This window comes from Heterodontus francisci, chromosome 7 (genome assembly GCF_036365525.1).
Source record: "Heterodontus francisci isolate sHetFra1 chromosome 7, sHetFra1.hap1, whole genome shotgun sequence".
Lineage (NCBI taxonomy): Eukaryota > Metazoa > Chordata > Chondrichthyes > Heterodontiformes > Heterodontidae > Heterodontus > Heterodontus francisci.
Window position 1 is genome coordinate 79,327,886 of NC_090377.1, and position 27,562 is coordinate 79,355,447.

At 41.9% G+C, this 27,562-nt stretch overlaps 1 protein-coding gene across 3 annotated transcripts in view; it reads left to right on the top strand.

Annotated features, from left to right (window-relative positions):
- rbm45 (RNA binding motif protein 45) overlaps positions 1-27,562 on the top strand; it is a 120,180-nt gene that overhangs the window by 8,120 nt on the left and 84,498 nt on the right. For all 3 annotated transcript variants that reach the window (XR_010975379.1, XR_010975380.1, XM_068035499.1), the window contains exons 2-7: positions 15,223-15,345; positions 16,769-16,895; positions 18,047-18,184; positions 18,785-19,000; positions 20,802-20,937; positions 21,058-21,154. Coding sequence is in view for 1 of the 3 variants with exons in the window: in XM_068035499.1 (XP_067891600.1) it covers positions 15,223-15,345; positions 16,769-16,895; positions 18,047-18,184; positions 18,785-19,000; positions 20,802-20,937; positions 21,058-21,154 (837 nt within the window). In the remaining 2 variants the exon portion in view is untranslated. The remainder of the gene's footprint in view (positions 1-15,222; positions 15,346-16,768; positions 16,896-18,046; positions 18,185-18,784; positions 19,001-20,801; positions 20,938-21,057; positions 21,155-27,562) is intronic.

A 27,562-nucleotide genomic window follows, 5' to 3' on the forward strand; every position in this document is an offset into this window, starting at 1 on the left:
CCATGTCGCTGCATCCGTGGAGATGCTCACGAGCAATGGTGGCGTAGCAATGAAATTGCATATGTTGGCTCTCCTGAAGGGCCAGCGGTGCAAAGGGATGTGGCATTGGCGCTACATGCTGGAACACATCATTCGCACAGAGAAAAGGACACGTGTTGGTGAGGAACATTTAGTGAAAGACGTATTTGCATTGCTGTGACACCCATGCATTCCCATTTGTCAGTGTGTTCTCTGTAAATGCTTGCGAGTGCCCCTTCTCGGTGCAACCTCTGCATTAGCAGCCTGACTGGAGGAAGGCTGCCAATCTGATTTGCCTTTGGCTGTGGATGACTTTGGCGCTCGTATCCTGTGTGCACGAGGCCTAGAAGGCCCTGGCTGGCTGGGGGAGTGCTCGTTCATCCCCTTCTGGCATTGGACCCTTTTGATGCCCGATGGCCCCACCGCTACTCACCTCTGCAGTCTCCAGCCAGCTTGCCCTGTTCAGGCGGCAGGGCCTCTTCTTACCGTCACCGGTGAACAGGACCTCCCGCCTTGCCCGCACAGCCTGGAGGAGAGTGAGCAGGGAGGCTTCGCTGCACTGCGGGGACACCCTAGAGGACCCATCTGCCATCTTCGGCTTTTGGTCTGGTCCTTTTAAATGCAAAGGTGACTCCACTGTTTAACTGCTCTAACTTCTCGCTGCCAGATTTGTCTTGCACATGTTTGAAAACCCATGCAGGACTAGTGAGGAAATCTGTGCTGTTGTCATGGTTTTTCAACTATTACAAGAAACTACAAGAAAGCCACCAGCAAGTTAACATCCGTAGCACTTAAAGCAGCCAGAAGTGCTGCACAAAGAACAGCCAGGCGCTGCGCAAATGATTACTGGCAACACCTATGCAGTCATATTCAGCTGGCCTCCGACACCGGAAACATCAGAGGAACGTATGATGGCTTTAAGAGTGCCTTTGGGCCAACCATCAGGAAGGGTGACTGCAATAACTACCGTGGAATCTCCCTGCTCAGCATAGTGGGGAAAGTCGTCGTTTGAGTCATTTTAAACAGACTCCAGAAGCTGGCTGAGCATATCTATCCTGAGGCACAGTGTGGCTTTCGAGCAGACCGATCCACCATTGATATGCTGTTCTCCCTTCGCCAGCTACAGGAGAAATGCTGCGAACAGATGCCCCTCTACGTTGCTTTTATAGATCGCACCAAAGCCTTTGACCTCGTCAGCAGATGTGGTCTCTTCAGACTACTAGAAAAGATCGGATGTCCACCAAAGCTACTAAGTATCATCACCTCATTCCATGCCAATATAAAAGGCACAATTCAGCATAGTGGCGCCTCATCAGAGCCCTTTCCTATCCTGACTGGCATGAAACAGGGCTGTGTTCTCGCACCTACACTGTTTGGGATCATCTCCCTGCTGCGCTCTCATGCATTCAAGTCTTCAGAAGAAGGAATTTTCCTCCACACAAGATCAGATAGCAGGTTGTTCAACCTTGCCCGTCTTAGAGTGAAGACCAAAGTACGGAAAGTCCTCATCAGGAAACTCCTCTTTGCTGACGATGCTGCGTTAACATCTCACACTGAAGAGTGTCTGCAGAGATTCATTGACAGGATTGTGGCTGCCTGCAATGAATTTGGCCTAACCATCAGCCTCAAGAAAACAAACATCATGGGACAGGACGTCAGAAATGCTCCATCCATCAATATCAGCGCCACGCTCTGGAAGTGGTTCAAGAGTTCACCTATCTAGGCTCAACTATCACCAGTAACCTGTCTCTCGATGCAGAAGTCAACAAGCGCATGGGAAAGGCGTCAATTGCTATGTCCAGATTGGCCAAGAGAGTGTGGGAAAATGGTGCACTGACACGGAACACAAAAGTCCGAGTATATCAAGACTGTGTCCTCAGTAATTTGCTCTACGGCAACAAGGCCTGGACAACGTATGTCAGCCAAGAGTGACGTCTCAATACGTTCCATCTTCGCTGCCTCCGGAGAATTCTTGGCATCGGGTGGCAGGACCGTATCTCCAACACAAGTCCTCGAGGCGGCCAGCGGCGCTTGAGATGGCTTGGCCATGTGAGCCGCATGGAAGATGGCAGGATCCCCAAGGATACATTATACAGCAAGCTCGTCACTGGTATCAGACCCACCGGCTGTCCATGTCTGGATTGCAGATGTCTTTAAAGCGGAGACATGAAGTCCTGTGACATTGATCACAAGTTGTGGGAGTCAATTGCCAGTGATCTCCAGAGCTGGCGGACAGCCATAAAGGCAGGGCTAAAGAGTGGGGAGTCGAAGAGACTTAGCAGTTGGCAGGAAAAAAGACAAGCGCAAGGGGAGAGCCAACTGTGAAACAGCTCCGACAACCAATTTTATCTGCAGCACCTGTGGAAGAGTCTGTCAATCTAGAATTGGCCTTTTATAGCCACTCCAGGCGTTTACCCATTGTCTCTTGAGATAAGGAGGCCAACGAAGAAGAAGATAGTTGCCCTTTATGGTACATTTAAATCTCACATTTTGGAATGTGCACAATTAAGATTATTCACCCAGGTGCGGCATGCCTACAAGAAACAATTTAACGCTTGAGTGGAAGAAGAGGATCGCAACTTCACAGGACACAGCAGGGTAAGTATGTGGCAGCAAAGCAGAAGGTGCTGGGGAAATTCAACAGGTCAGGCAGCATCTTTGGCGAGAGAAGCGGAGTTAACTTTCAGGACTGTGAACTTGGTCACAGACCTGAAAGTTATCTCCGCTTCTCTCTCCACAGATGCTGCCTGACCTGTTGAGGTTTCTCCATCACTTTCTGCTTTGCTGTCAGATTGACAGCAGCCCAACTCTTCAGCAGTGAGGTAAGCATTTCTTTGACAGCTGTCGGGAAGCAGGTGCTGGGGTGTTTAAAATGGGGCACCTACTGGACAGCTGTCAAATGGTTCCTCACTGCATCGGATATCCTGCGCCTCTCCACGTAATATGGTGAAGGTGGAGGGGGTGTGCTCATCACAGTGATGCTAATGAGCCCCTGCGCGTGATATTGCGGGGGCTCGGCAGCAGCTGCTGAATGTGGGCACGCTGCACTCTGTGCAGCGCCCAAATAAAATTCAGCCCAAGCAGTGGCAAACGTTTGAAGAATTAATCTATAGTTCACAATGAATGTATATTTCCTTAAGGAATAGTAGGCTAGATTTGTTTTCCTTAGAGCAGAGAAGGCTGAGGGGGGACCTGATTGAGGTATACAAAATTATGAAGGGCATAGATAGGATCGATAGGAAGAAACTTTTTCCCTTAGCAGAGGTTCCAGTAACCAGGGGACGTAGATTTAAGGTAAAGGACAGGGGCTTAGAGGAGATTTGAGGAAACATTGTTTCACCCAGAGGGTGGTTGGAATCTGGAACACTGCCTGAAGGGGTGGTAGAGGCAGAAACCCTCAACATATAAGAAGTATTTAGATTAGCACTTGAAACACCATAGCATACAAGGCTATAGGCCAATTGCTGGAAAATGGGATTAGAATAGATAGGCTTCATGGTCAGCACGGACATGGTGGACCGAAGGATCTGTTTCTGTGCTGTATAACTCCATGACTATGACATTGGTATTGAGAAATCTATCAATGTCATAAAGGGATATGGGGATAGTGTTGGAAAAAAGGCATTGAAGTGGGTGATCAGCCACGATCGTGTTGAATGGTGGAGCAGGCTTGATGGGCTGAATGGCCTACTGTTCCTATGATACAAACCACTTGCAACAGGACATAGACTGACAGAATGGGCAGACAAGTGGCAGCTGGAATTTTAATACATGTGTGAGGTGATGCATTTTGGCAGAAGGGTGAGGCAATATATACTTAATGGCACAATTCTAAAGAATGTGCAGGAACAGAGGGACCTGGGGGTGCATGTGCATCGATCTTTGAAGGTGGCAGGACATATTGAGAGAGTGGTCATCAAAGCATATGGGATCTTGGGCTTCATAAATGGTGGCATTGAGTGCAAAATCAGGGAAGTTAAGCTGAACCTTTATAAAGCTGTGGTTAGGCCCCAACTAGAATATTGCTTCCAGCTCTGGTCAACGCACTATGAAGGATTTCAAGGTCTTTAAGAGGATGCAGAGGATATTTACCGCTCAGGTTCTGGGGATGGGGGATTTTAGCTACAAATTTGGTTGGAAAAGCTGGGGTTGTTCTCCCTGGAACAAAGGAGATTGAAGGGCGATTTGATAGAGGCGTACAAGATTATGACAGGCTTATATAAATTAGACAAGGAAAAACCATTCCCATTAATTGATGGTACAAGGACTTGAGGGTACATATTGAAGGTTTTGGGCATGAAATGCAGGGAGAATGTGAGGAAGAACCTTTTTGCACAGCAAGTGGTAATGATCTGGAACTCGCAGCCCATGAGGATGGTGGAAGCAGAGACAATCAATGATTTCAAAAGGAAATTGGATTGAAAGAAATCAACTTTAGGGCTCCAGGCATTGAGTGGACTGACTAGATTGCTCCGCAGAGAGCCAGCATGGACTTAATGGGTTGAATGGCCTCCTCCGAGGCCATAAATGACTGACATTCTCAAGGGTAGTTAAAGATGGGCAATAAATGCTGGCATTGCCAGCAGCGCTCACATCCCAAGAGCAAATTTAAAAATAAAGCTGCCCCTCAAATTTGGAAACCCCGAGTTCAAGCTCAAGCAGCTGTAGACACTTCTTACACATGTGGCTTCCCAGTCATGAAGAATCCTGAATTTCCCATGTGCCACAGGAATTGTAAGCGTCGGGTCTCAGCTGCCCATCATGATCTTAAAAAAAACAAAAAAATTTCTACTTCCTCTTTTAGAAATAGTTAGTAATTTGTTTAAACTATTAATTTTAATGTCTCTAGACCTGCTCTGTTAATAGTCTTATTAATTCACATACTGTATTACTTGCCTCGATTTGAAATTTTTAATTTCCTGACTCCTAGTTTAGAGAGGAAAAAAGAGAAATATTCACCAAGCAATCACTTAGCTGCTTCCCTGTGACATCACATTTTGACTTTTTTTTTCTGAATGCAATTTGTCAGTTCCCAACCTGGCTCTTTTATCCGCTGAGTTCCCACTCCTCCTGATCTTGGGACTGCTTGGCCTGCTGCTCTTTCCGCTCCGATCTCTGAATTCCCACTCCTCCGCTCTCCCAGTGGGAGTATATGGTTCATGGATCATTTTTAAACAGATCCTGCTGATAGCCCAACATGCATCACTGCAGGTTCACAAATTGGTGCCATGCAGTCTTTGAGCGAGGGAGGCCTGGTGTGGGACTTACTAGTCCTCACAGCAACCTTATTCGGCTACTTGTCCACTTGCTCAGTCATTAACTAGAGAAGCAGCTGCTCCTCCACATGCTTGGAGTGAAGTTCTGTGCCTCTGCATAGTTTTTTAGTATCTCACTTTAAGCAAGGACCAAAATTCTGACTGCGAACCCAGCTGTATGGATGAAGAGGTGGCACTATACAGTGTGTGTTACCTGCTATTACCTGTATTCCAAAAAATGTATCATGTGCTGCCTGCAGCTATGGAGTAGAAGGCAGTGTTGGGATATGTTGGCCGATGGCAATCTGCTATGTGAAGGCTGAATGTACAGTTGTGCCTGGTGTGCACGAGATGGCTATTCGATATTCTGTCAACCTTGCAATAAATTTCAGGTCTGTCTTGTGTTTCCTCTCAATGCTGGAGTGTGCCCATACTGACCAGTGACAGATGGAGCAAAGCTGACATATTTCAGCATTAATCTCATTCAGCTCCCTCCTCTAAAGAGGATAAATAAGAAATCACAGACCTTTTTTCCAGTCAGCAGACTAGACTGTAATAGCATCCCACATTACCACCTCCATGTTAGCACTGTGCATTGTCTGAACTAAGGAGTTAGGCTTACACTGGCAATATATGTTGATAACCACCTCTGTATTGTCGAGCTGCACTTGAAAACAGCACTGACTGCTGACTGGATAAAATTACACATTCCAGGCAGAATGCTGGATTGCTCCCTTTTGCTTACATTATCTGTACATTAGAGGACACAGAATCCACAAACGAATCTATTTCATGGCGCTGTTGGGAGAAGGTGCAATTGGAGCAGGGGATGCCCAAAAAGATAATTCCATGTGTGGACTTGCCCAAGCATCGCTAAGCAGAATTTGTTGTTTTAGCAATTAGCTACTGGATATGTCTCAGCCTATGATATAAGAAAATGTAAACATTATAACTCAGCAACAAAACACAGGTGCTAGCTGCAGCTTTCAAAATGCAACTTTAGACAATCATTGTCAGTTAGCATTTAGAATGTTCACATTTTCTCAGTGTAGCCGGTAAGATCAAAGGCTTTAATCTTTAATATTCAATTTTTTGAAAAAATATTTTAAAAAGGAAGAAAGACAGAGGTAAATGCAATTCCTTAAGTTCAGAGAGAAAAAAACTATAATTGTGTAAAGAATTTTCCCACCACCCACACCCATTGTTTAAAAAAAGCCTGTTTATGAAAAACAAATTTTACCCAAATAAAGATTTAAAAGTAAGTCCTCTAGCTTTTTTCCAAACAACTTTCAAAATTTGCTGTAGTTTCTGCTCGGTTAAAAATATTTTCAGTACAGCTGACTGAACAGTGCAATTCAGCACCTTTTTATGGAATACTTGAATGTCTGTTTATAAAACACCTATTGTATTTCCTTTATCAATACACTTACTTTCTTAGAATTATACATTTATAAAGTCACAGCCTATTCTTTACAAATCCATGGTGACTGTCCTGAACCAATGTCCTAATACAGTATTAATTTTATCCTGTATCAAGGCTGCCAAACACTTGTCCACTACCACATGACCCTGATAGTTATCTGGTTCACCACTTTTCCCCTTTGTGAACAGCAGTGCTATATTAGAAATCTACAATCATTCTTGTCTCATCCATGAATGTTTGAACAATTGTGGTCAAAATTTCGTTATTTCTACATTTTTGTTTTTCACGTATTTTTATCAGTGCTACTTGCTCATCTAGTTACCCTAACTTCACCATCCCTTCTGCCAGTCTGGGCCTGTAGCAGGTGGTGAGAGAACCAACAAGAGGGAAAACCCTACTTGACCTTGTCCTCGCCAATCTACTATCCATGACAGTATTGGTAGGAGTTACCACCACACAGCCCTTGTGAAGACACAGCCCCATCTTCACACTGAGGACACCCACCATTGTGTTGTGTGGCCTTACTACTGAGCTAAGTGGGATAGTCTCAGAACAGATCTAGCAGCTGACAACTGGGCATCCATGAGACACTGTGGGCCATCAGCAGCAGCAGAATTGTATTCAACCACAATCTGTAACCTCATGGCCTGGCAAGTCCCTCACTGTGCCACTACCATGAAGCCAGGCGACCATCCCTTCATTGAGGGGTGCAGGAGAGCATGCCAGGAGCAGCACCAAGTACTAACCCGGTGAAGCTACAACATAGGACTACATGCATGCTAAACAGCCGAAGCAGCATTCTGGACAAAGCTAAGTGATCTCACAACTAACAGAACAGATCAAAGCTCTGCAGTCCTGCTACATCCAGTCGTGCATGCTGGTGGACTATTAAACAACTAACTAGAGGAGGAGGCTCCACAAATATTCCCATCCTCCATGATGGGGGAGCATGACACATCATCAGAAAAGACCAGGCTGAAGCATTTGCAACCATCTTCAGCCAGAAGTGCCAAGTGGATGATCCATCTTGTCATCCTCCTGAGGACCCCAGAATCATAGATGCTGTCTTCAGTCAACTGGAATCACTCCATATGATATCAGGAAATAGCTGAAGGCTCTGGAAACAGCAAAGGCTATGCGCCCTGACAGCATACCGGCTGTAGTACCGAAGACTTGTGCTCCAGAACTAGCTGCGCCCTTAGCCAAGCTGTTCCAGTACAACTATGACGAACATCTTCCCTGCAATGTGGAAAATCGCCCAGATGTGGCCTGTCCACAAAAAGCAGGACAAATCCAGTCGAGCCCAATTACTGCCCAGTCAGATATTGCTATGAAGTGGCCCTTACTGAGCAACAACCTGCTCATTAATGCTCAGTTTGGGCTTCGCCAAGGCCATTCAGCTCCAGATCTCATTACAGCCCTGGTTGAAACAAAAAAGCTGAATTTCAGAGGTGAAGGGAGAATGATTGCTCTTCACATCAAGGCAGCATTTGACAGAGTGAAGTCAATGGGAATCAGAGAAAACTCTCCACTGGTTGGAGTAAAAACCTAGCACAAAGGAAGATTGTTGTGGTTAATAAAAACAGAAAACGCTGGAAACACCCAGCAGGTCTGGCAGCATCTGTGGAGAGAGAAACAGAGTTAACGTTTTAGGTCTATGACCTCTCATCAGATGCCCTTTCAACTTGGTCATTAACTAGGAAAGCAGTTGCTCCTCTGCATGCTTGGTATGAAGGTCTGTGCCTCCTCACAGTTCTCTTTTTAGTATCTCAATGCATGACACCGAAGCAAAGACCAAAATTCTGTCTGCGAAATAACAGGCAGCATTCATAGAAGTACATAACCCAGTGGAAGAGTAGCTCTAAGGATGAAGAGGTAGCACTATACAGTGTGTTACCTGTAATTCCCAAGTGCTATCACCTGTATTCCAAAAAATATATTATACGCTGGCTGCAAAAACAATACAAATGTGCTTCTCATTCAGGATGCCATTATGGAACACCAGCGCCTTGATGGCACTCCTTCATGAAAGAGGAGGAATGGAGCAGGTGTTTTGATCTTTGCATCTCTGACTGTTGGTATTGTTGCCAAATGTTAGCATGCCCCTGCAAAGATATGCCCCCCATATCTCCTACTGTGGAACACCGGTTCTCCTGAAATAGAATGAAAGATGTTTGGATATTGGCCCACATAAGTCAGCAGTCGCGCCCTTGTATACCACAGAATCATCTGCAGCAGTCTGTGGAACTGTAATACCTTTTCCACAAAACCCCACAGTCTCTCCTGTGACCCCATGTGATGAGGTTCAGGTTAAATTCTTCTCAACAGAATTTGATAGCTTTGAATATGTTGAATTGCTGGGTGATATCCATGGACATTTCATGCTACCATAAACCCCTGTCTACAACCTTATGTGCAAATTGGCATCTGCACTGATTAGGATCTTGAAGGTGGAAAGTTGAGGCAGAGGGTACCACAAAGAGCCTGATACCCATAACCAAATGCAGAGAGGTAGCACTGTGGGACATTGAAGTCCGAAGAACAGCTGGTTATTATTGGGTTCAAATCCTTACAGACTTACTTGTAGGTCAGCTTGGGCAGTGTTGGTGGGTGAGAAAAACTTGGTATTGGAACAGCTGTGTTTTTGTTTGCCTCTTAAAGTGGTGGATCTCAGCAGATTTCACTTGCATATAAACATTCAAATTGGGAGCAGAAGTAGGCCATTCGGCCCCTTGGGCCTGCTCCACCATTCAACAAGATCCTGGCTGATCTGTTTGTGTCTTGAATTCCACACACCCATCTACCCCCGACAACCTTTGATTCCCTTGCCTAACAAGAATCTGTCTACCTCCACCGTAAAAATATTCAGTGACCCTGCCTCCACCACCTTCTGAGGCAGTGTTCCAAAGTTGCACAACCCATTTGAGAGAAAAGATTTCTCCTAATCTCTGTCCTAAAAGGGCGATCCCCAATTTTAAAACTGCGCCCCCTAATTCTGGACTCTCCCACAAGAGGAAACATCCTTTCCACGTCCACCTTGTCAAGACCGTTCAGGATCTTATATACTTCAGTCAAGTCTCCCCTCACTCTTATAAACTCCAGTGAAAATGAGCCCAGTTTATCCAACCTTTCCTCGTAAGACCAACCTGCTCATACCAGGTATCAATCTAGTAAACCTCTTCTGAACCGCCTCTAACGCATTTACATCCTTTCTTAAATGACACCAAAACTGCACCCAGTATTTGAGATAAAAACAAGAAATGCTGGAACCACTCAGCAGGTCTGGCAGCATCTGTGGAAAGAGAAGCAGAGTTAACGTTTCAGGTCAGTGACCCTCCTTTCCAGCATCCGCAGTATTTTGCTTTTATCCCAGTATTTGAGATGTGGTCTTAGCAATGCCCTGTATAACTGAAGCATATCATTCTTACTTTTATTTTCAATTCCTCTCAATTATTAGCCGCCTTAATACTAACTTTTTGTGACTCTTGCACTGGAACACCAAGCTCCCTCTGCACCTTGGAATTCTGCAGTCGTTCTCCGTTTAAGTAATACTCTGCTTTTTATTCTTCCTACCAAAGTGAACAACTTCACATTTTCCCACATTTTACTCCATCTGCCAGATTTTTGCCCACTCACTCAACCTATCTATATCAGTCAGCTACCTCCTTGTGTCCTCTTCACAACATACTTTCCTACCTACCTTTGTGTCATCTGCAAATTTAGCTACTGTGCCATCGCTCCCCTCATCTATGTCGTTGATATAAATTGTAAAAAGTTGAGGCCCCAGCACAGACCTCTGCGGGGTTTCACTCAGAAAAGGACCCATTTATGTATACTGTTTTCTGCCAACCAGCCAATCTTCTATCCAGGCAAATGTGTTACGCCCTACACCATGAGCTCCTAATTTGTACAATAACCTTTTTATGTGGCACCTTGTTAAATGCCTTCTGGAAATCCGTCAACGGGCTCCGCTTTATCCATAGCACATGTTACTCCTTCAAAGAACTCCAATACCCACTACCAAACACATCTTCCCCTCCCTTCCCCTGTCAGCATTCCGAAGGGATCGTTCCCTCCGCGACACCCTGGTCCACTCCTCCATTACCCCCACCACCTCATCCCCGTCCCATGGCACCTTCTCTTGCAATCGCAGGAGGTGTAATACGTGCCCATTTACCTCCTCTCTCCTCACTATCCCAGGCCCCAAACACTCCTTTCAGGTGAAGCAGCGATTTACTTGTACTTCTTTCAATTTAGTATACTGTATTCGTTGCTCACAATGTGGTGCCTTCTACATTGGGGAGACCAAACGCAGACTGGGTGACCGCTTTGCGGAACACCTCCGCTCAGTCTGCAAGCAGGACCCTGAGCTTCCGATTGCTTGCCATTTCAACACTCACCTCCACGCGCCCCCCCCCCCCCCCCCCCCCCCCCCCTCCCCTGCTCACATCTCTATCCTGGGCTTGCTGCAGTGTTCCACTGAACATCAATGCAAGCTCGAGGAACAGCATCTCCTTTTCCGATTAGGCACACTACAGCCTGCCGGACTGAACATTGAGTTCAATAATTTCAGAGCATGACGGGGGGGCCCCCCCATTTTACTTTTATTTTTAGTTATTCTTTTTTTACAAATTTTTTTTCTTTTGTTTATTTCATTTCATTGTAGTTTGTTCAGTTTGCTTACCTGCTGTTTTTTTTCATGTTTGTACTTGCTGCTGCTCAATCTTCAGTTCATTAACACCCTATCTGTGCTGATGCTTTGTCTTTCAACACACCATTAACTTATTGCCTTTGCTCCGTGACCTCTTGGTCAGCTATGTGGCCTTGTCCAATCTACACCTTCTCCTTTGTTATCTCTTGCCCCACCCCCGGCTCACTTGCTTTTAACCTTTGACATTTCTAATATTTGCTAGTTCCGAAGAAGGGTCACTGACCCGAAACGTTAACTCTGCTTCTCTTTCCACAGATGCTGCCAGACCTGCTGAGTGGTTCCAGCATTTCTTGTTTTTATTCCAATAAATTAAACATGATTTCCTTTTCACAAAACCATGCCGACTATTCCCAGTTACCTTGAGTTTTTTTTTAAGTGTCCATCTGTCGCCTCCTTGATCGATTTGTAACACCTTCCCCACGACAGGTGTCAAGCTAACTGGCTTATAGTTACCTGTTTTATGCCCACCCCCCCCCCCCCCCTCCACTTATTGAATAGAGGGGTTATGTTTGCTACTTTCCAGTTTGATGGAACCTCCAATGTGTCGAGCCATTCTTCCCCACCCCCAACCCCCTCCATGATCAAGCAGGAAAACTAGAATTTTCCTGTTACTGTTCACTGTGATGGATGAAGCAATGTAACAGCTAAAACCAATGATCAGAGCATTTAGCCAAGCTAAATGAGGGATGTTTTATATGACTCACTTTTAATTGGTCATCGCCAGTCAGGTTTTCTTCCCAGCAACTATGAAAGTATGGACTGGACAGTATCTGGCTGATGTCTATTACTGGTAACAATGAAGGTGGCATAGATTTTCTCTGGCTAGGCTTTCATCCTAGAATTACATTTTTTTCCTCCCTCTTCAAAGATCTAAGTACAAACGCTGATCACCAAACACTGTTTAAATAGCCAGTACTTGTGGTGCCCAGGCAGCCAAATCCAAAAGGTTTTATGTCATGTCAAAATAAATGCTCTGATTAGGATTGGAAGGAATGAGAAGATGACCAGTATATGCAGATACCTTTTTTTGCACACATCCCAGAACAACTGCAAATATTTAGAAAACTTGCACGTCCCAGGCTGCAGATTCCAGTGGGCTTTCTCTTTTCAACCAGTAAACCTTGGTTTATCCCTGTCTTACTACAGATAGCTAGGTGGTGAAGGATAGAACTGGAGCCTAATCTTCACACGCTTATAAGCTTTTATTTGCAGAGACACATTACAAAGTTGCACCTCAAAACTGAACAACCACTGTTTTAGTCTGCTCCAATATGTAGGAACATATGTGAATTCCCAGTTAATGCCCACCACCTGAATACCCTTAAACATTTAATATACAATTAACAATCTGAACCAAATAAATGCATAAAATGAAGGTCACCTAAGATCCATGTATTTTGAAGAAAGAACATGCATGCACACACCGTGCTCTCCACTAGAAATTAAATGGATGTGCAATTTTACAGCACAAAAAAGCAAAGGACTTTCCAGAATCACTGCAGCTCAGAGTAGAATGATAATGCAACATGGGGCAAGCCAAATGTCCTACAACAGCAAAGGATACAAAGGAAAGCACAAGGAGCAAAACTCTGCACACATGAAGGAAACTTTGGTGCACGGTGAACAAAAGGCACAGGGGCACATGTTACAACAAACTATACACAGACTTTCAGATGTTCAGGGGATCATAGCCGTGGACTTTCATAGAACAAAGACTTGTATAATTCCCCGCAATAAATTTGACTTAAGACAATTTGTTCACGCAGGCTAGTACAGCCAATAATGACTGAGTCCATTCTCCTGTAACTAACAGGAACCTGCAAATTGTTATTGTTATTAAGTCATTTCCTGAGATTGGCACTACAGTACTAATCACAGCTGATAGGGCGGCGCAGTGGTTAGCACCGCAGCCTCACAGCTCCAGGGACCCGGGTTCAATTCTGGGTATTGCCTGTGCGGAGTTTGCAAGTTCTCCCTGTGACCGCGTGGGTTTTTGCCGGGTGCTCCGGTTTCCTCCTGCCACCAAAGACTTGCAGGTGATGGGTAAATTGGCCATTGTAAATTGCCCCTAGTGTAGGTAGGTGGTAGGGAATATGGGATTACTGTAGGGTTAGTATAAATGGGTGGTTCTTGGTCGGCACAGACTCAGGCCAAAGGGCCTGTTTCAGTGCTGTATCTCTAAATAAAATAAAATATTAATGTCATTTCAATTACCTCACCAAAAGCAGCTACTCTAGTGTTAGTGACAGATAGAAGACCTTTAATTTAGCAGCAGAGATTGATTTAAGGCAGCCAACTGCATGAACTCCTGAAATCTGAACTTCGTGTGCCAGGGAGTGCTTCCTTGGAGGGCCTGAAAATTGGAACTGACTGCAGTGAGTCATTCCAATTTTTTTTTTTGTTTATGCAGATATAGGTCTTCCACAATAACATACATACATTGTATTGCATTGAATTTAAATTTAAATAAAATCTTTTGTAGGCCATACAGGTAACAGTCCCAAAATGTTACCGGTATTATGATTTTCTGTGTACTCTGTGACCTTTGGCTTAGTTTGATTAGATCTGCATGTCTAAACAGCCTAATTTAACTAGAATTTCACACAGCCACTGCTAGAACTAAAAACAGCACTAAGTATTCTCACGGGATCTTGATCGAAGTGTTATTTTCAGCAGGGAGCCAGGGCTGCCAAATAACAAGGGTGGATTTCTGATCCAAGTGAATCTGTATATAATGAATTTTATCAAAATAATTTTTAATCAGCGATCTAGTGAGAATTCCCAAAATGTAATTCTTTAACATCTGTGATCAGAATTGTATATTAAATGGCACTTCAAAGCTTTATTACCTGGAAGTTTACTCCGTACAGGAGGCTTTGTGATGTCAATATTTGAAATGGTTTGCTCAGGACGCACACATTATGTATTTATATGCTTTATCCTAAAGTAATCAGTGATGCACTTGAGTTATTGATCGTTAAATCCTTTAATATTAAGTGTACAAGCTAATAAACATATCCAGATTAGTTACTTATGATATGCGGTGCTAGTTTGAATCAATCTTTCAAATAAAGGCATAACGTTTATGTATAATGCATAGTTCCTATTTTTAATCTATATAGGCCGAGATTGCTGGTGAAGTAATGCTTTTTGTAAAAAGCAATTTGTGACAAAGATATATGCCATGAGTTCTGATTTGTTACAAGTGGCTGGAATATTTGCACCATTTGCCTTGCCAAAACTGAGGGAAAGTCCTTCTAGCCATTAGACGACCCGCTGTCCCCCAATGCTTGTCATGAAATTGCTGGATTTATGTAATATGAATTAATCTCACCATAGCCATTTAGAGCTGGTAATTCATATTGTGAGGATCCTATTAATGATGTGGCTTATGGTCCTGACATGCCACTCCATATTGGAGGCCCAGAAGGAAACAATGTTACTGTAGATTCTGACTCCCACAGTTAATAAATTGTTCCTAGAGGTTTTATTACATTTCCATTTTTTTTTCCTGTCTCTGCCACAGTATTTCTCTTTCTGTATCTAATTTGTCTCTAATACCCTACTTCCTTTTCCATCTCACTGCATCCGTAAATTTCATTTCGTTCAGGAGACCAGATGTTTGAAGTCCCAGGTGCCCCATTGCTGCTGCCACACCATTAACAATTTGTACTTGCAGTGCAAAAACAATACAATCTAAAACGCCAGATTAAAAAATGGAGTTCCTGGCATTGGCTGTGTAATGTGCTGCTCCAGCAATTTGAGTCTTAGTTTTTTGGGTTGTCTAATGTTTTTTTTTAAATAACAATAAACAGGTCTTCATTGCACAGTCTAGAGGATCTGGCAGCCACCGTGATGTTGAAGATGAGGAGTTGACTAGGATTTTTGTCATGATTCCAAAATCCTACGCAGAAGATGATCTGAGGGAAAGGTTTAAGGTACACTTGTATATTCATTTTCTTGATTCTTGACTCCAACTTTTCCTAAGATTAAAGTTGTGAGACACAAACTGATGGGTGTATTAGTAATCATGTGGTATATATAATTATGCAATTTTTTGAAGTTTTAAAACATTTTGAATGCTTGACATTTCAATTTCAGAGGGGGAAAGGATGACACTTCCTTTAAAAAAAACTAATTTATTCTGGATTATTTGTGGGGTGGTAATAATTAGTACTGTTTGCTTTTAATGCTTGGCGCTGCTCAGAGACTTGTAAGGGCATTTTGCAAAGTTCCTGCCTTGTGACTGCTTAATTCTGTTACTGAAAGTGAATAATTATGTTCTTAATACCAGTTAATGAATTGTAAACATTGTTAAAATGAACAGATTATGTTACAGTTGTTGAGTATATTCAAGACAGAGATAGATTTTTGGGTATTAAGGGATATGGGGTTAGTGCGGGAAGGTGGAGTTGAGGTAGAAGATCAACCATGGTCTCATTGAATGGCAGTCAAATGATCTATTCTAGCTCTTCCTCCTTATGTTTTTATGTACAGCTTTTGTAGTCTATTGGGCACCTCAGTAAAGCCCTCTGTCTTGGTCAGCTGACTCTATAGTACACATGTATAACATTGATGTATGTACACTGGCCGGAATTTTACTGGACCCTGGGTGGTGGGCTAAGGGGTGGGGGGAGGGTGCAGTAAAATGCTGGAGAGCCGTATTGGGAGTACTTCCCGACGCAGTCCCACCACCAGACCATTTTCTTAGCCACCTGCAGACTGGAGGCAGGCAGCAGCTGGGTTGGCCTTCATTTCTGGCGGCTCTATGGCCCAAGGAGGGGATGCCTGGTGGTAATGGCAGCCCTCATGGCCCTGCTACTGGAGGAATAACCCCTCCATTTGCTGAATCCTACTTGCCTGGTCCTGGCACAGCAACACATTTTTTACCTCCTCTTTGAGGGCGCCACAAAATGGAGGTGCTGCTTTGTTCTCCTTGCACCTCTGCAGCAGCCACCTCTCTGCTGGCTCTGATTGGCTATCACTGGGAAGATTGTCACCGTGGTTCTGCTGTCCGCCCGTGTGGGTTTGGGACCTGCACATGGTCCCAAAGTTGAAATCCATCCCGTGCCCGGAAAATCCCGGCCATTGTCTTGCCACTTGACATTCACAGTGTTTGCACGTAACAAAGAGATGACTAGAGACACACATCTCCAATTAAAACTTAGAACATAAACAATATAATTTTTTTTTTTAAAAAGTGTTTGGTCAGTGATATTTCACAGTTTAGGATATTATCCTGTACCCTCCAAGCTTATTTTGTGTCTCGAAGATCTTTAGTATAGAAATAATGAAAATATTTGTAATTTCTATAATAAAATATTGAACTCTAACTTCAGTTCCCATTTGTATCTAAATTAGGAATTTGGAGATATTGAATACTGCAGTGTTATCAAGAACAAGAGCACAGGGGAGAGCAAAGGCTTTGGCTATGTGAGATTTCTGAAACCATCTCAGGCTGCTCAGGCCATTGAAAACTGCGAACGATGTAAGACTTTGTGTGCAAAACTAAACTTTTGAAAATAAATCCCAGTACCAGAGTTTTATACTAGAATCATTTAAGATTCTGATATAAACACACTATTCCTGAATATAATAACTGTAGTAAAACTGGGGTATGTATATGTATTTATCTAAGTTTTTATTGAATATTTTGTCATTGTCCATTTTGAATGAGCTTGAGTTGAAGGCAGATGCCACGCTACGTCTAAAGGTTGGACATTGACTACAGTAGTAGAATTGTGGTTTTTCTTTTATAATATGATAGCTGTGATATATGAGCAGCTAACCACAATGTCCTGGTGAAGGTATATTATAAAAGCTGTCTAATAATCCTGATTAATTATGATTACAGCTTTTAAGATAATTTGCACTGGTAATGCAAAATATAAGCCGTACTGGAATTCAGCTATTGAGATCTGTATCTTTATGTTGTGGGGAAAAACAAAAATTACTGGATTAAGATTTGACCCAGTTTTATTAAGTGTCCTGAGGTCACAATGTGAAGGAACTTGTAAACATTGATGATGAAAAAATTGTAACTGCTGAGAAAATTGTAAAATCAAATGATGGAGACTTATATTGAATACTGTGATCAACATTAGTCTTCCTGGTTTTGCATTTGCTTCACACTGGTAGCCGGTACTGAGAATCACTACCAAAAAGCTGCTTTTTTGAAAGCATGTCATTCCCATTTTGGGAAGGAACTGTGGACCATAATAATGTTCATAACCGAAAGATATTCTGATAAAAATCGCATGTTAAGTAGTTGGGGAAGGTATCTGTCAGTATTTTGGGGCAAAGATGCCTTTTTGAACAGTGTATAAAATAAGAAAGAAAACTTATAGGTGTGGGAATTACTGCCAGCACTTGGCAATTCATGGTGCAGAAAAAGTTGTATAACTGTAAACATCTAAAATTAAGATTCTAATTCTTTGTCTCCACACTTTAATGACTCTTAATGTCTGATTAATTGCACAAATGTATTACAAAATGTACACAATAATTGCAAGTCTCGTGTTCCATTCATGTAAGATGGGAAGTATTCTTTGTTCACAGGAAATTAGAAAACAAACTCAAACAGGCAGAGCTTTATGCCAGTCTTGTGCTTAATATATGCATTTCTACATTTTTGCACAGCTTTTAAGGCAATACTTGCTGAACCGAGAAACAAGCCTGTATACTCTGAAAATGACTATGTGGGTGGGGCCAGGCAAGAACCACCGTCTTATGGGTCAGGATTTGATCCTCCAAGAGGTCAAAATATGTTTCCTTTTGGTAAGTGTACAGAATTAAGGGGAAAATTGGATAAGCAATAAATACGAAGTTAAAGCCTACCTCTTGTGAATATGGTGCGTGCATAAAATTGCATTAATGAAATTGTTTTGAAGCTGATGTCACAGCTGTAAAACTTGCCACGCAATATAAGAAGGGCTGAGAATCAGTATTTGGAAACTGCTTCAGGAAAGGTTTTGTATTATAAATAAGCTATAACTAAATTGAAAAAAAATCGAAACTTCACACAATTGTACTGCTCTGGGTTTATAGAAAGAATTAACCTACAAAAAGGAGTGCAGAATATATGCTTAAAATATTGTAATTTCTTAATGATTGGAGACTTTGTTTGTTTTATCACTCTGGGATCTGATCTGTCCCTCTCCAATTAATTTCAGTTACCTTCTAAAATAACTATGTTCAAAATGTATTCCAATCATTCAGATCAGTTTACTTATTCACTAACGTTGTAGTTTTTAAGTAATTGTGAAATGCAATACCACACTTAACTGATTTTATGTGCTTTACCCTAATTAGTAGTGAGGGTGAGTTATTTATTCAGAATGTTTTGCCTTTATTTATTTTATTTTTGATTATATGCAGGTGAATTTACCAACTTTGGGACAAGTGAAATGAGAGGTGGTGAGATGAGAGCTGAAGTAAGAAATGAAATGAGAGGTGGAGAAAATATCTCCACATGTCTTTCAGTGTCTACTAGAGGAGTGCTTTCACATGAACAAGTTTATAGTCTATTTGATATCATCCCAGGACTGGAATATTGTGAAATTCAAAGAGATCCCTATATGGGTTATGGCAAAGGCAAGTACTATTGAACTTGTACAAAAATATAAAACAGGTAATTGGCTAGTACCCTTTAAACTGATTTCTTCATTCCATCCCCCAGTGCATGCGCAGATTCTTGGGATTATTTGCAGGCATTTTGAGTTGTCTAATTGCCCCAAGGCCTGCCACTGCTGTATTGCATTCGTACTTTCTCTCCTCCAGTGGAAAAATAGCCTTTATTCTATATCTTTCATGAATTAGGCACATGGCTGTTTCATGTGGCAGAATCCACATGTACCGTTGCATATTCATAACCATATTAATAAGTTAGCTTAAGTTTAAGATTATACTGAATCATAATCAAATCTTTTGCACTACAGAAGATATCTCTTATTCTCTCCATATCAACTTGTTTGAGTAGTAAGACAATTGTATCTATTTTATAACACTTAACTATGGGTTTATAAAGAGCTTGCTTAAGTGTAAATATTAATGGGATGAGGGTATTTTGTAAAAAATATTTTAATGGAAAAATGTTTTGATATGAGGAAGCAAAACTACTTTTTACTGTCCTAGTATTTTATCATATTGAAGATCATGTGTCTAAAGCCTGCTGCTGAATTAGACGTGGACTATTTCTAGCATGCCACAATTGAATTTTGGTTTAGGAAGTAATATTTTTGTTCCATCACATAGTTTGAACTTGGGCATGCAATGCTAATGATCATGATATTTTGACTTACTACACACCCGTTGGGTTGACAAACGTGATTTTGGCGAAAGATTTAAAGCTGTGAATGTGTACTATTATTCATGCTATAGATTATTAAGAGTTTTCTCAGACATAAAAAGAAAACATTCCCATAGTGGAATTCTGACCAGAAATAGGCAAGAGTGCGCAGCAGGTGAGTCTGAATCAGAAAAAGGATTAATGGGTCTGTTCAAGTTATGTTCATCAAATCAGGGGAGACTATCTACAGTTTCCCTCATTTGGATCCAAGAAAACATTTATGGAAAATGTTTGTATCTAATTTTTCAGTTGTCATCAACTTTAGTTGCTATCTAGAAAAATTGAAGGAACTGGTGAACTATGAATAATTTCCTATTAGAATTTTGGAGACCGCTCTTTAATGCTGTAATCTTAAATATAATCCCTATTAGAATATAATTTGTAGTAATCCGAAAGCAACTAAACCGGTTAAAAGATGAAACCTAATGCTGTTAAAACATTACAATTCTGATGTGCTTGTCTACATTCAGAGAGATCAGATTTCTAAGAGTGCATGTATCAAAAGATTTAGTTATGTTCTCATTGTATTTTCCCCATGTTAGAAATTGGGTACCAATTATGTAACTTATCCCAGTTATTATTTGCTGTTCGTAATTGAAGTCAAATGGTACAAGACAAGTCTTAATTGTTTCATCACATGGTAAACATAAAATTGAAAGCCTATTTTACCTGTAGATGGCACAGTTGTACAGGTTTTGACCATTTACACCAAAATAGAAAAAATATTAGTGCAACAGAATATATGTTGAAATATCAGATTTTCCATTTCATATTTAAAAACCTGATTTACTATTGGAATTACAATTCTACAGGTATTTCATATGTAAAAATTAAAGTCACACTTATGAAGTGTTGCTATAATGGTTTGAGGATCCAGAGTTTAAACAGATTACTGCTGTAATGAGGGCTTCTTTTTTGTGGAGAAGAAAATAACATCAGTTGGGCCTTTGCATGTATAAAAGAACTGCTATAACTCTTAAGTGTGCGATAACTACTCAATAGGGAAGCATTGAGTATTGATGTTTACAAGCAATTTTTTTTTTTTAGGATATGCTCTTGTTCGGTACAACAATGTGGCATCAGCAGTATATGCCAAAGAAAAGCTGCATGGATTTGAGTATCCACCTGGTAATCGACTGGGAGTCAATTACATTGAAGATGATGCTGGTGACAGGCGATCAAAGTAGGTATATTTCAGACTACTGTAGAAAATTGGCCAGAGTGCTTTTTTGTTTTTGACTCATCTTGTACTAATGTTCGTTGTAAAAATTATTTTAGTTATCGTTTTCCAATTCTGTTTTAGTCCAGTTGGAATGATGGCCTTACAACTTGTGGCAGCTCAGATGATGTCACTGGCCTGTAGCAGTCCTGTTGGCCAGCAAATAGTTCCAGCTTCACCTGTGAGTACTGCTTTCAAAGATGGTTCCTTTCTGAGTTTAACAAAATGTTTTTTTTTTTAATTTACTGGCACAGCCCTCTAGCCATAAAAATTACTGATCAACTAATCTACGTTCAGTATTCTGTCCAACACTGTACCTGTACTTATTGGCAGGCAAAATTATTTTACTGAAAACTCTAAACCTTATTAATATTCTGTCACAGAAGAGCTTTTTGAAGCTGGGAGGAGTTTAGTGTCGGATATCTGCTTATGTCAAAATATGATCTATACTCTGTCTTTGAAGTGTTTTGGGTTTTATTTTGTAATCACTTGGTGTGATTTTCTTTTAACTCTGTTATCTGATATGCTAGCCATTAGCGATGTATGGCTAATTGGGAATCCTGATGTGACAAATGGCATTTCATTAGTAAATAGAAAATGAGTGATAGACGCCATTATTGGGAAGATGATCTGTGTACTTATGTGTTTGTTGGTACAAGGGTAAAATGATAGTGATCATTCACTGCTTTACTTGGTTGCAGGATAGTGGTAGATGTTAAGTAAATATACACGTGAAGTACATTTGCCTGTATTGTATGAGTGTGTAGAAGGTGTTTTCTGCTAAAATTATTGCATGTAGCTAAAACAGTATCGGCCTGACCTGTGGATAGTCAGTGACTTTATGTATAGTGCAGAAGGTTATACCGGCACCACACGTTTGTTTGTTTGGAACAGATTATTTAAAAACCCCTTGTTCTGCAATGCACACATCATAGACCTGTATTCTGAAGTTCTCTGCAGTCCTGACAGCTTGCAGCAGGTGTGTTCAGGCAAACCCAATTTGCTCACTATATCTAATGGCCAGTATAACGTTTGTCAGACTTAACGGCAGATGAGCACCACATTACATATCTTGGAGAAAAAATCTTATTGAGGTATGTCAAGTGTCAGTAGGGAACATTTAGGGAACAGTGATTATAGTATAAGGTTTAGGTTAGTTATGAAAAAGGACAAGGAGCAATGGAGAATAAAAATACTTAATTGTTGGAAAGCCAATTTCAGTGGGGTGAGAATGGATCTGTCCCAGGTAAATTGGAATCAAAGATTGGCAGGAATATAAGAAATAGGAGTAGTAGGCCATGGCCCTTGAGCCTCCTCCAGCATTCAGCCAGATCGTGGCTGATCTACCTCAATGCCATTTTCCTGCACTATCCCCATATCCCTTGACATCTTCAATATCTAGTAATCTATGGATTTTGTTTTGAATATACTCAATGACTGAGCTCCACAGCCCGTGAGGTAGAGAATTCTAAAGAGTCACCACCCTCTTTGAAGAAATTCTTCCTAATCTCAGTCCAAAATGGCCTATCTCTTATCCTGAGGTAAAACTGTACCAGAACAATGCCTTTAAAGAGGAGATGGTTTGGGTACAAGCATAGAAGCATGGAAAATAGGAGTAGGCCATTCAGCCCTTCGAGCCTGCTCCGCTATTCATTATGATCATGGCTGATCCTTCAACTCAGTAACCTGTTCCCGTTCCCCCCATATCCTTTGATCCTTTTCGCCCCAAGAGCTATATCTAACTCCTTCTTGAAAACATACAATGTTTTGGCATCAACTGCTTTCTGTGGTAGTGAATTCCACAGGCTCACTACTCTCTGGGTGAAGAAATTTCTCCTCATCTCAGTCCTGAAAGGTTTACCCTGTATCCTTAGATTATGACCCCTGGTTCTGGACTCCCCCCACCATCAGGAACATCCTTCCTGCGTCTACCCTATCAAGTCCTGTTAGAATTTTGTAAGTTTCTAAGAGATCCCCCCTCACTGTTCTGAACTCCAGCAAATATAATCCTAACTGACTCAATCTCTCCTCATACGTCAGTCCCACCATCCCTGGAATCAGTCTGATTAGATTTTAGATTAGAGATACAGCACTGAAACAGGTCCTTCGGCCCACCGAGTCTGGTAAACCTTTGCTGCACTCCCTCTATAGCAAGAACATCCTTCCTCAGATAAGGAGACCAAAACTGCACTCAATATTCCAGGTGTGGCCTCACCAAGGCCCTGTATAATTGCAGCAAGACATCCCTGCTCCTGTACTCGAAATCTCTCGCTATGAAGGCCAACATATCATTTGCCCTTTTTACCGCCTGTTGCGCCTGCATGCTTACCTTCAGCGACTAGTGTACGAGAAAACCCAGGTCTCCCCTCTCTGGCTATAAACAGAGAGGGGAGTATGCATTCAGATAATAATCTGCCGCCTTGTTTTTGCTACCAAAGTGGATAACTTCACATTTATCCACATTATACTGCCTCTGCCAGCATTTGCCCACTCACTCAACTTATCCAAATCACCATGAAGCCTCTTTGCATCCTCTTCACAACTTGCCCTCCCACCCAGTGTTTTGTCATCTGCAAATTTGGGGATATTACATTTAGTTCCCTCATCTAAATCACTAATATATATTGTGAATAGCTGGGGTCCTAGCACTGATCCCTGCAGCAATCCACTAGTCACTGCCTGCCATTCGGAAAAAGACCCATTTATTCCTACCCTTTGTTTCCTGTCTGCCAACCAATTTTCTATGCATCGAAATACACTACCTCTAGTCCCATGCACTTTAATTTTACACGCTAATCTCTTATGTGGGACTTTGTCAAAAGCCTTCTGAAAGTCCAAATAAACCACATCCACTGGCTCCCCCTCATCAACTCTACTAGTTACATCCTCGAAGAATTCTAGTAAATTTGTCAAGCATTATTTCCCTTTCGTAAATCCATGCTGGCTCTCTGTCTGATTCTACCACTGTTCTCCAAGTGCTCTGCTATAAAATCTTTGATGATAGACTCTAGAATTTTCCCCACTACTGACGTCAGGCTGACTGGTCTATAATTCCCTGTTTTCTGTCTACCTTCCTTTTTAAATAGTGGGGTTACATTAGCTACCCTCCAATCTGTAGGAACTGTTCCAGAGTCTATAGAATCTTGAAAGATGTCCACCAATGCATCCACCATTTCTAGGGCCACTTCCTTAAGTATTCTGTACCTGGATGTAGATTATCAGGCCCTTGGGATTTATCGGCCTTCAATCCCATCTATTTCCCCAACACCGTTTCTGTACTAATACTGATTTCCTTCAGTTCCTCCCTCTCACTAAACGCTGTGTTCCCCAACATTTCTGGTATGTTGTTTGTGTCCTCCTTTGCGAAGACAGAACCAAAGTATGCATTTAGTTGGTCAGCCATTTCTTTGTTCCCCATAATAAATTCCCCTGTTTCTGACAGTAAGGGACCTACATTTGTCTTCACTAATCTTTTTCTCTTCACATACCTATAGAAACTTTACAGTCAGTTTTTATATTCCCCGCAAGCTTGCTCTCATACTCTATTTTCCCTTTCTTAATCAATCCCTTGGTCCTCCTTTGCTGAATTCTAAACTGCTCCCAATTCTCAGGTCTGTTTGTTTTTTTTCTGGTGAATTTATAGGCCTCTTCCTTGGATCTAATGCTATCTCTAATTTCCCTTGTAAACCATGGTTTGGCTACCTTTCCCGTTTTTACTTATGCGCCAGACAGGAATAAACAATTGTTGCAGTTCATCCATGTGCTCTTTGAATGTTTGCCATTGCCTATCCACCATCATCCCTTTAAGTAACGTTTCCCAATCCATCATAGCCAACTCGCACCTCATACCTCCATAGTTTCCTTTATTAAGATTCAGGACCCTAGTCTCAGAATCAACTATGTCACCCTCCATCTTGATGAAGAATTCTATCATATTATGGTCGCTCATCCCCAAGGGGTCTCGCACGACTAGATTGTCAATTATTCCTCTCTCATTACACAATACCCAGTCTAGGATGGCCTGTTCCCTAGTTGGTTTCTCAACGTATTGGTCCAGAAAACCATCCCGTATACACTCCAAGAATTCCTCCTCTATGGTATTGTGACTAATTTGATTTGCCCAATCTATATGTAGATTGAGGTCACCCATAGTTACAGATATTCCTTTATCATGTGCGTCTCTAATTTCCTGTTTAATGCCATTCCCAACATCGCCACTACAGTTTGGGGGTCTATGTACAAACCCCACTAACGTTTTTTGCCCCTTAGTGTTTCTCTGCTCTACCCATACAGATTCCACATTGTCAGAGCTAATATCCTTCCTCACTATTGCGTTAATTTCCTCTTTAACCAGCAATGCAACTCCACCGCCAGTGTGTGCCAGAACAGAGAGACATGAGCGTATACGTGCACAAATCGTTGAAGGTGTCAAGGCAGGTTGAGAAAGTGTTTAAAAAGGCATACGGGATCCTGAGCTTTATAATGAGAGGCATGGAGTACAAAAGCTAGGAAGTTACGGTGAACCTTATTAAACACTAGTTCAGTCTCAACTGGAGTGTTGTGTCCAATTCTGGGCATTGCACTATAGGAATATGTCCAGGTTTTAGAGTTGTTGCAGAAAAGATTTATGAGAATGCTTCCAGGGTGAGGATGTTCAGTTATATGGATAGATTGGAAAAGATGGGTTTGTTCTCCTTGGAGAAGAGAAGGTTGAGAGGAGATTTAATAGGTGTATTCAAAATCATGAGGGGTCCAGATAGCGTGGATAGGGAGAAACTGTTGCCATTGGCACAGGGTCAAGAACCAGAGGATACAATTTAAAATGATTGCCAAAAGAACCATTGGCGACATGAGGAGAAACTTTATCACTCAGCGAGTGGTTAGGATCTGGAATGCACTGCCTGACAGAAACGATTAACCAAATGGCGGCCTCCTGTGCTGTAACCATTCTAAGATTAAATGAAGCATTGTAAGTGAAATAAAAATGAAGATGCTGGAAATACTCAGTAGGTCAGGCAATATCTGTGTAGAGAGAAACAGAGTTAACTTTTCAGATCAGTGACCTTTCCTCTTTGTTTTCAATTTCCTCCATAGCCTCGCCCCTTCCTATCTCCATAACTTCCTTCAGCCCTAGAGGCCTTTTGAGGTCTCCGAGTTCCTCCATTTCTGGTCTCCTGTGCATCTCCGATTTTAATCGCTCCACCACTAGAGCTGTGCTTTCAGCTGCCTTGGCCCTGAACTGTAGAATTTCCTCTCTTAAACCCATCCGCCTCTATCTGTCTCTCTTTTAAGATGCTCCTTATAACTTACCTCTTGGATCAAGCTTTCGCTCATCTTTCCTGATTTTTTTTTCCTGAGAGCTTGGTGTTGCTAATGTTTCTACTGATATCGCTCTTGTAGTAGAACAGCTCAAGGTACGCACATTTAATGTTAAGCTGTTATAAAGCTTTAGCATAACTTCCTTGCTTTTGTACTCTATGCCTTTATTTATAAGACCAAGGATTCCATATGCCTTTTTAGCATTATCTCAACTTGTCCTGCCACCCTAAAAGACCTGTGTCTCTACACCCCAAGGTCTCACTGTTCCTGTACCCCCTTTTTAAAATTGTACCACTTAGAATGAGAAAAAGCAATATAAACTTTCTACCAAAACAAATCACTTCATACTTGTCTGCATTATCTTTCATCTGCCATATGTCTGCCCATTTCGCCAGTCTGTTTCTATGTTCTTCACTTTTCACTACATTTCCTAGTTTTGTGTCATAGGAGCATAGGAACAGGAGTAGGTCATTCAGCTTGTCAAGCCTGCTCTGCCATTCAATTTGATCATGGCTGATCATCTACCTCAATGCCACTTTCCCATGCTATCCCAATATCCCTTGATGTCAGTAGTGTCCAGATATCCATCGATTTCTGTCTTGAAGATGCTCAATAACAGCCCTCTGGAATAGAGAATTCCTAAGATTCATCACCCTCTGAGTGAAGAAATTCTTCCTCATCTCAGTCTTAAATGGCCTGCCCCTTATTCTGAGACTACGTCCCCTGGTTCGAGTCTCACCAGCCAGGGGAAACATCCTATCTACATCCACCCTGTCGTGCCCTGTAAGAATTTTGTAAGTTTCAATGAGACCACCTCTCATTCTTCAAAACTCTAGAGAATACTGGCCCAGTTTCTTCAATCTCTCCTCATGAGATAATCCTGCCGTCCCAGGGATTAGTTTGTTCAACCTCCATTGCACTCCCTCGAAGACAAGTATATCCTTCTTTAGATGAGACCAAAACTCTACACTGTACTCCAGGTGTGGTCTCACCAAGGCTCTATACAATTGCAGCAAGACTTCTTTACTCCTGTACTCAAAACCCCTTTCGATGAAGGTCTTCATATCATTTGCCTTCCTAATTGCTTGCTGCACCTGCATACTAGCTTTTAGTGACTCATGAACAAGGACACCCAGGTCCCTTTGGACATCAACACTTCCCAACATCTCACTATTTAAGAAATACTGTCTTTCTGGGTTTTTTTTCTACCAAAGTGAATCACTTCGCACTTATTCACATTATATTCCATCTGCCATGTTCTTGCCATTTC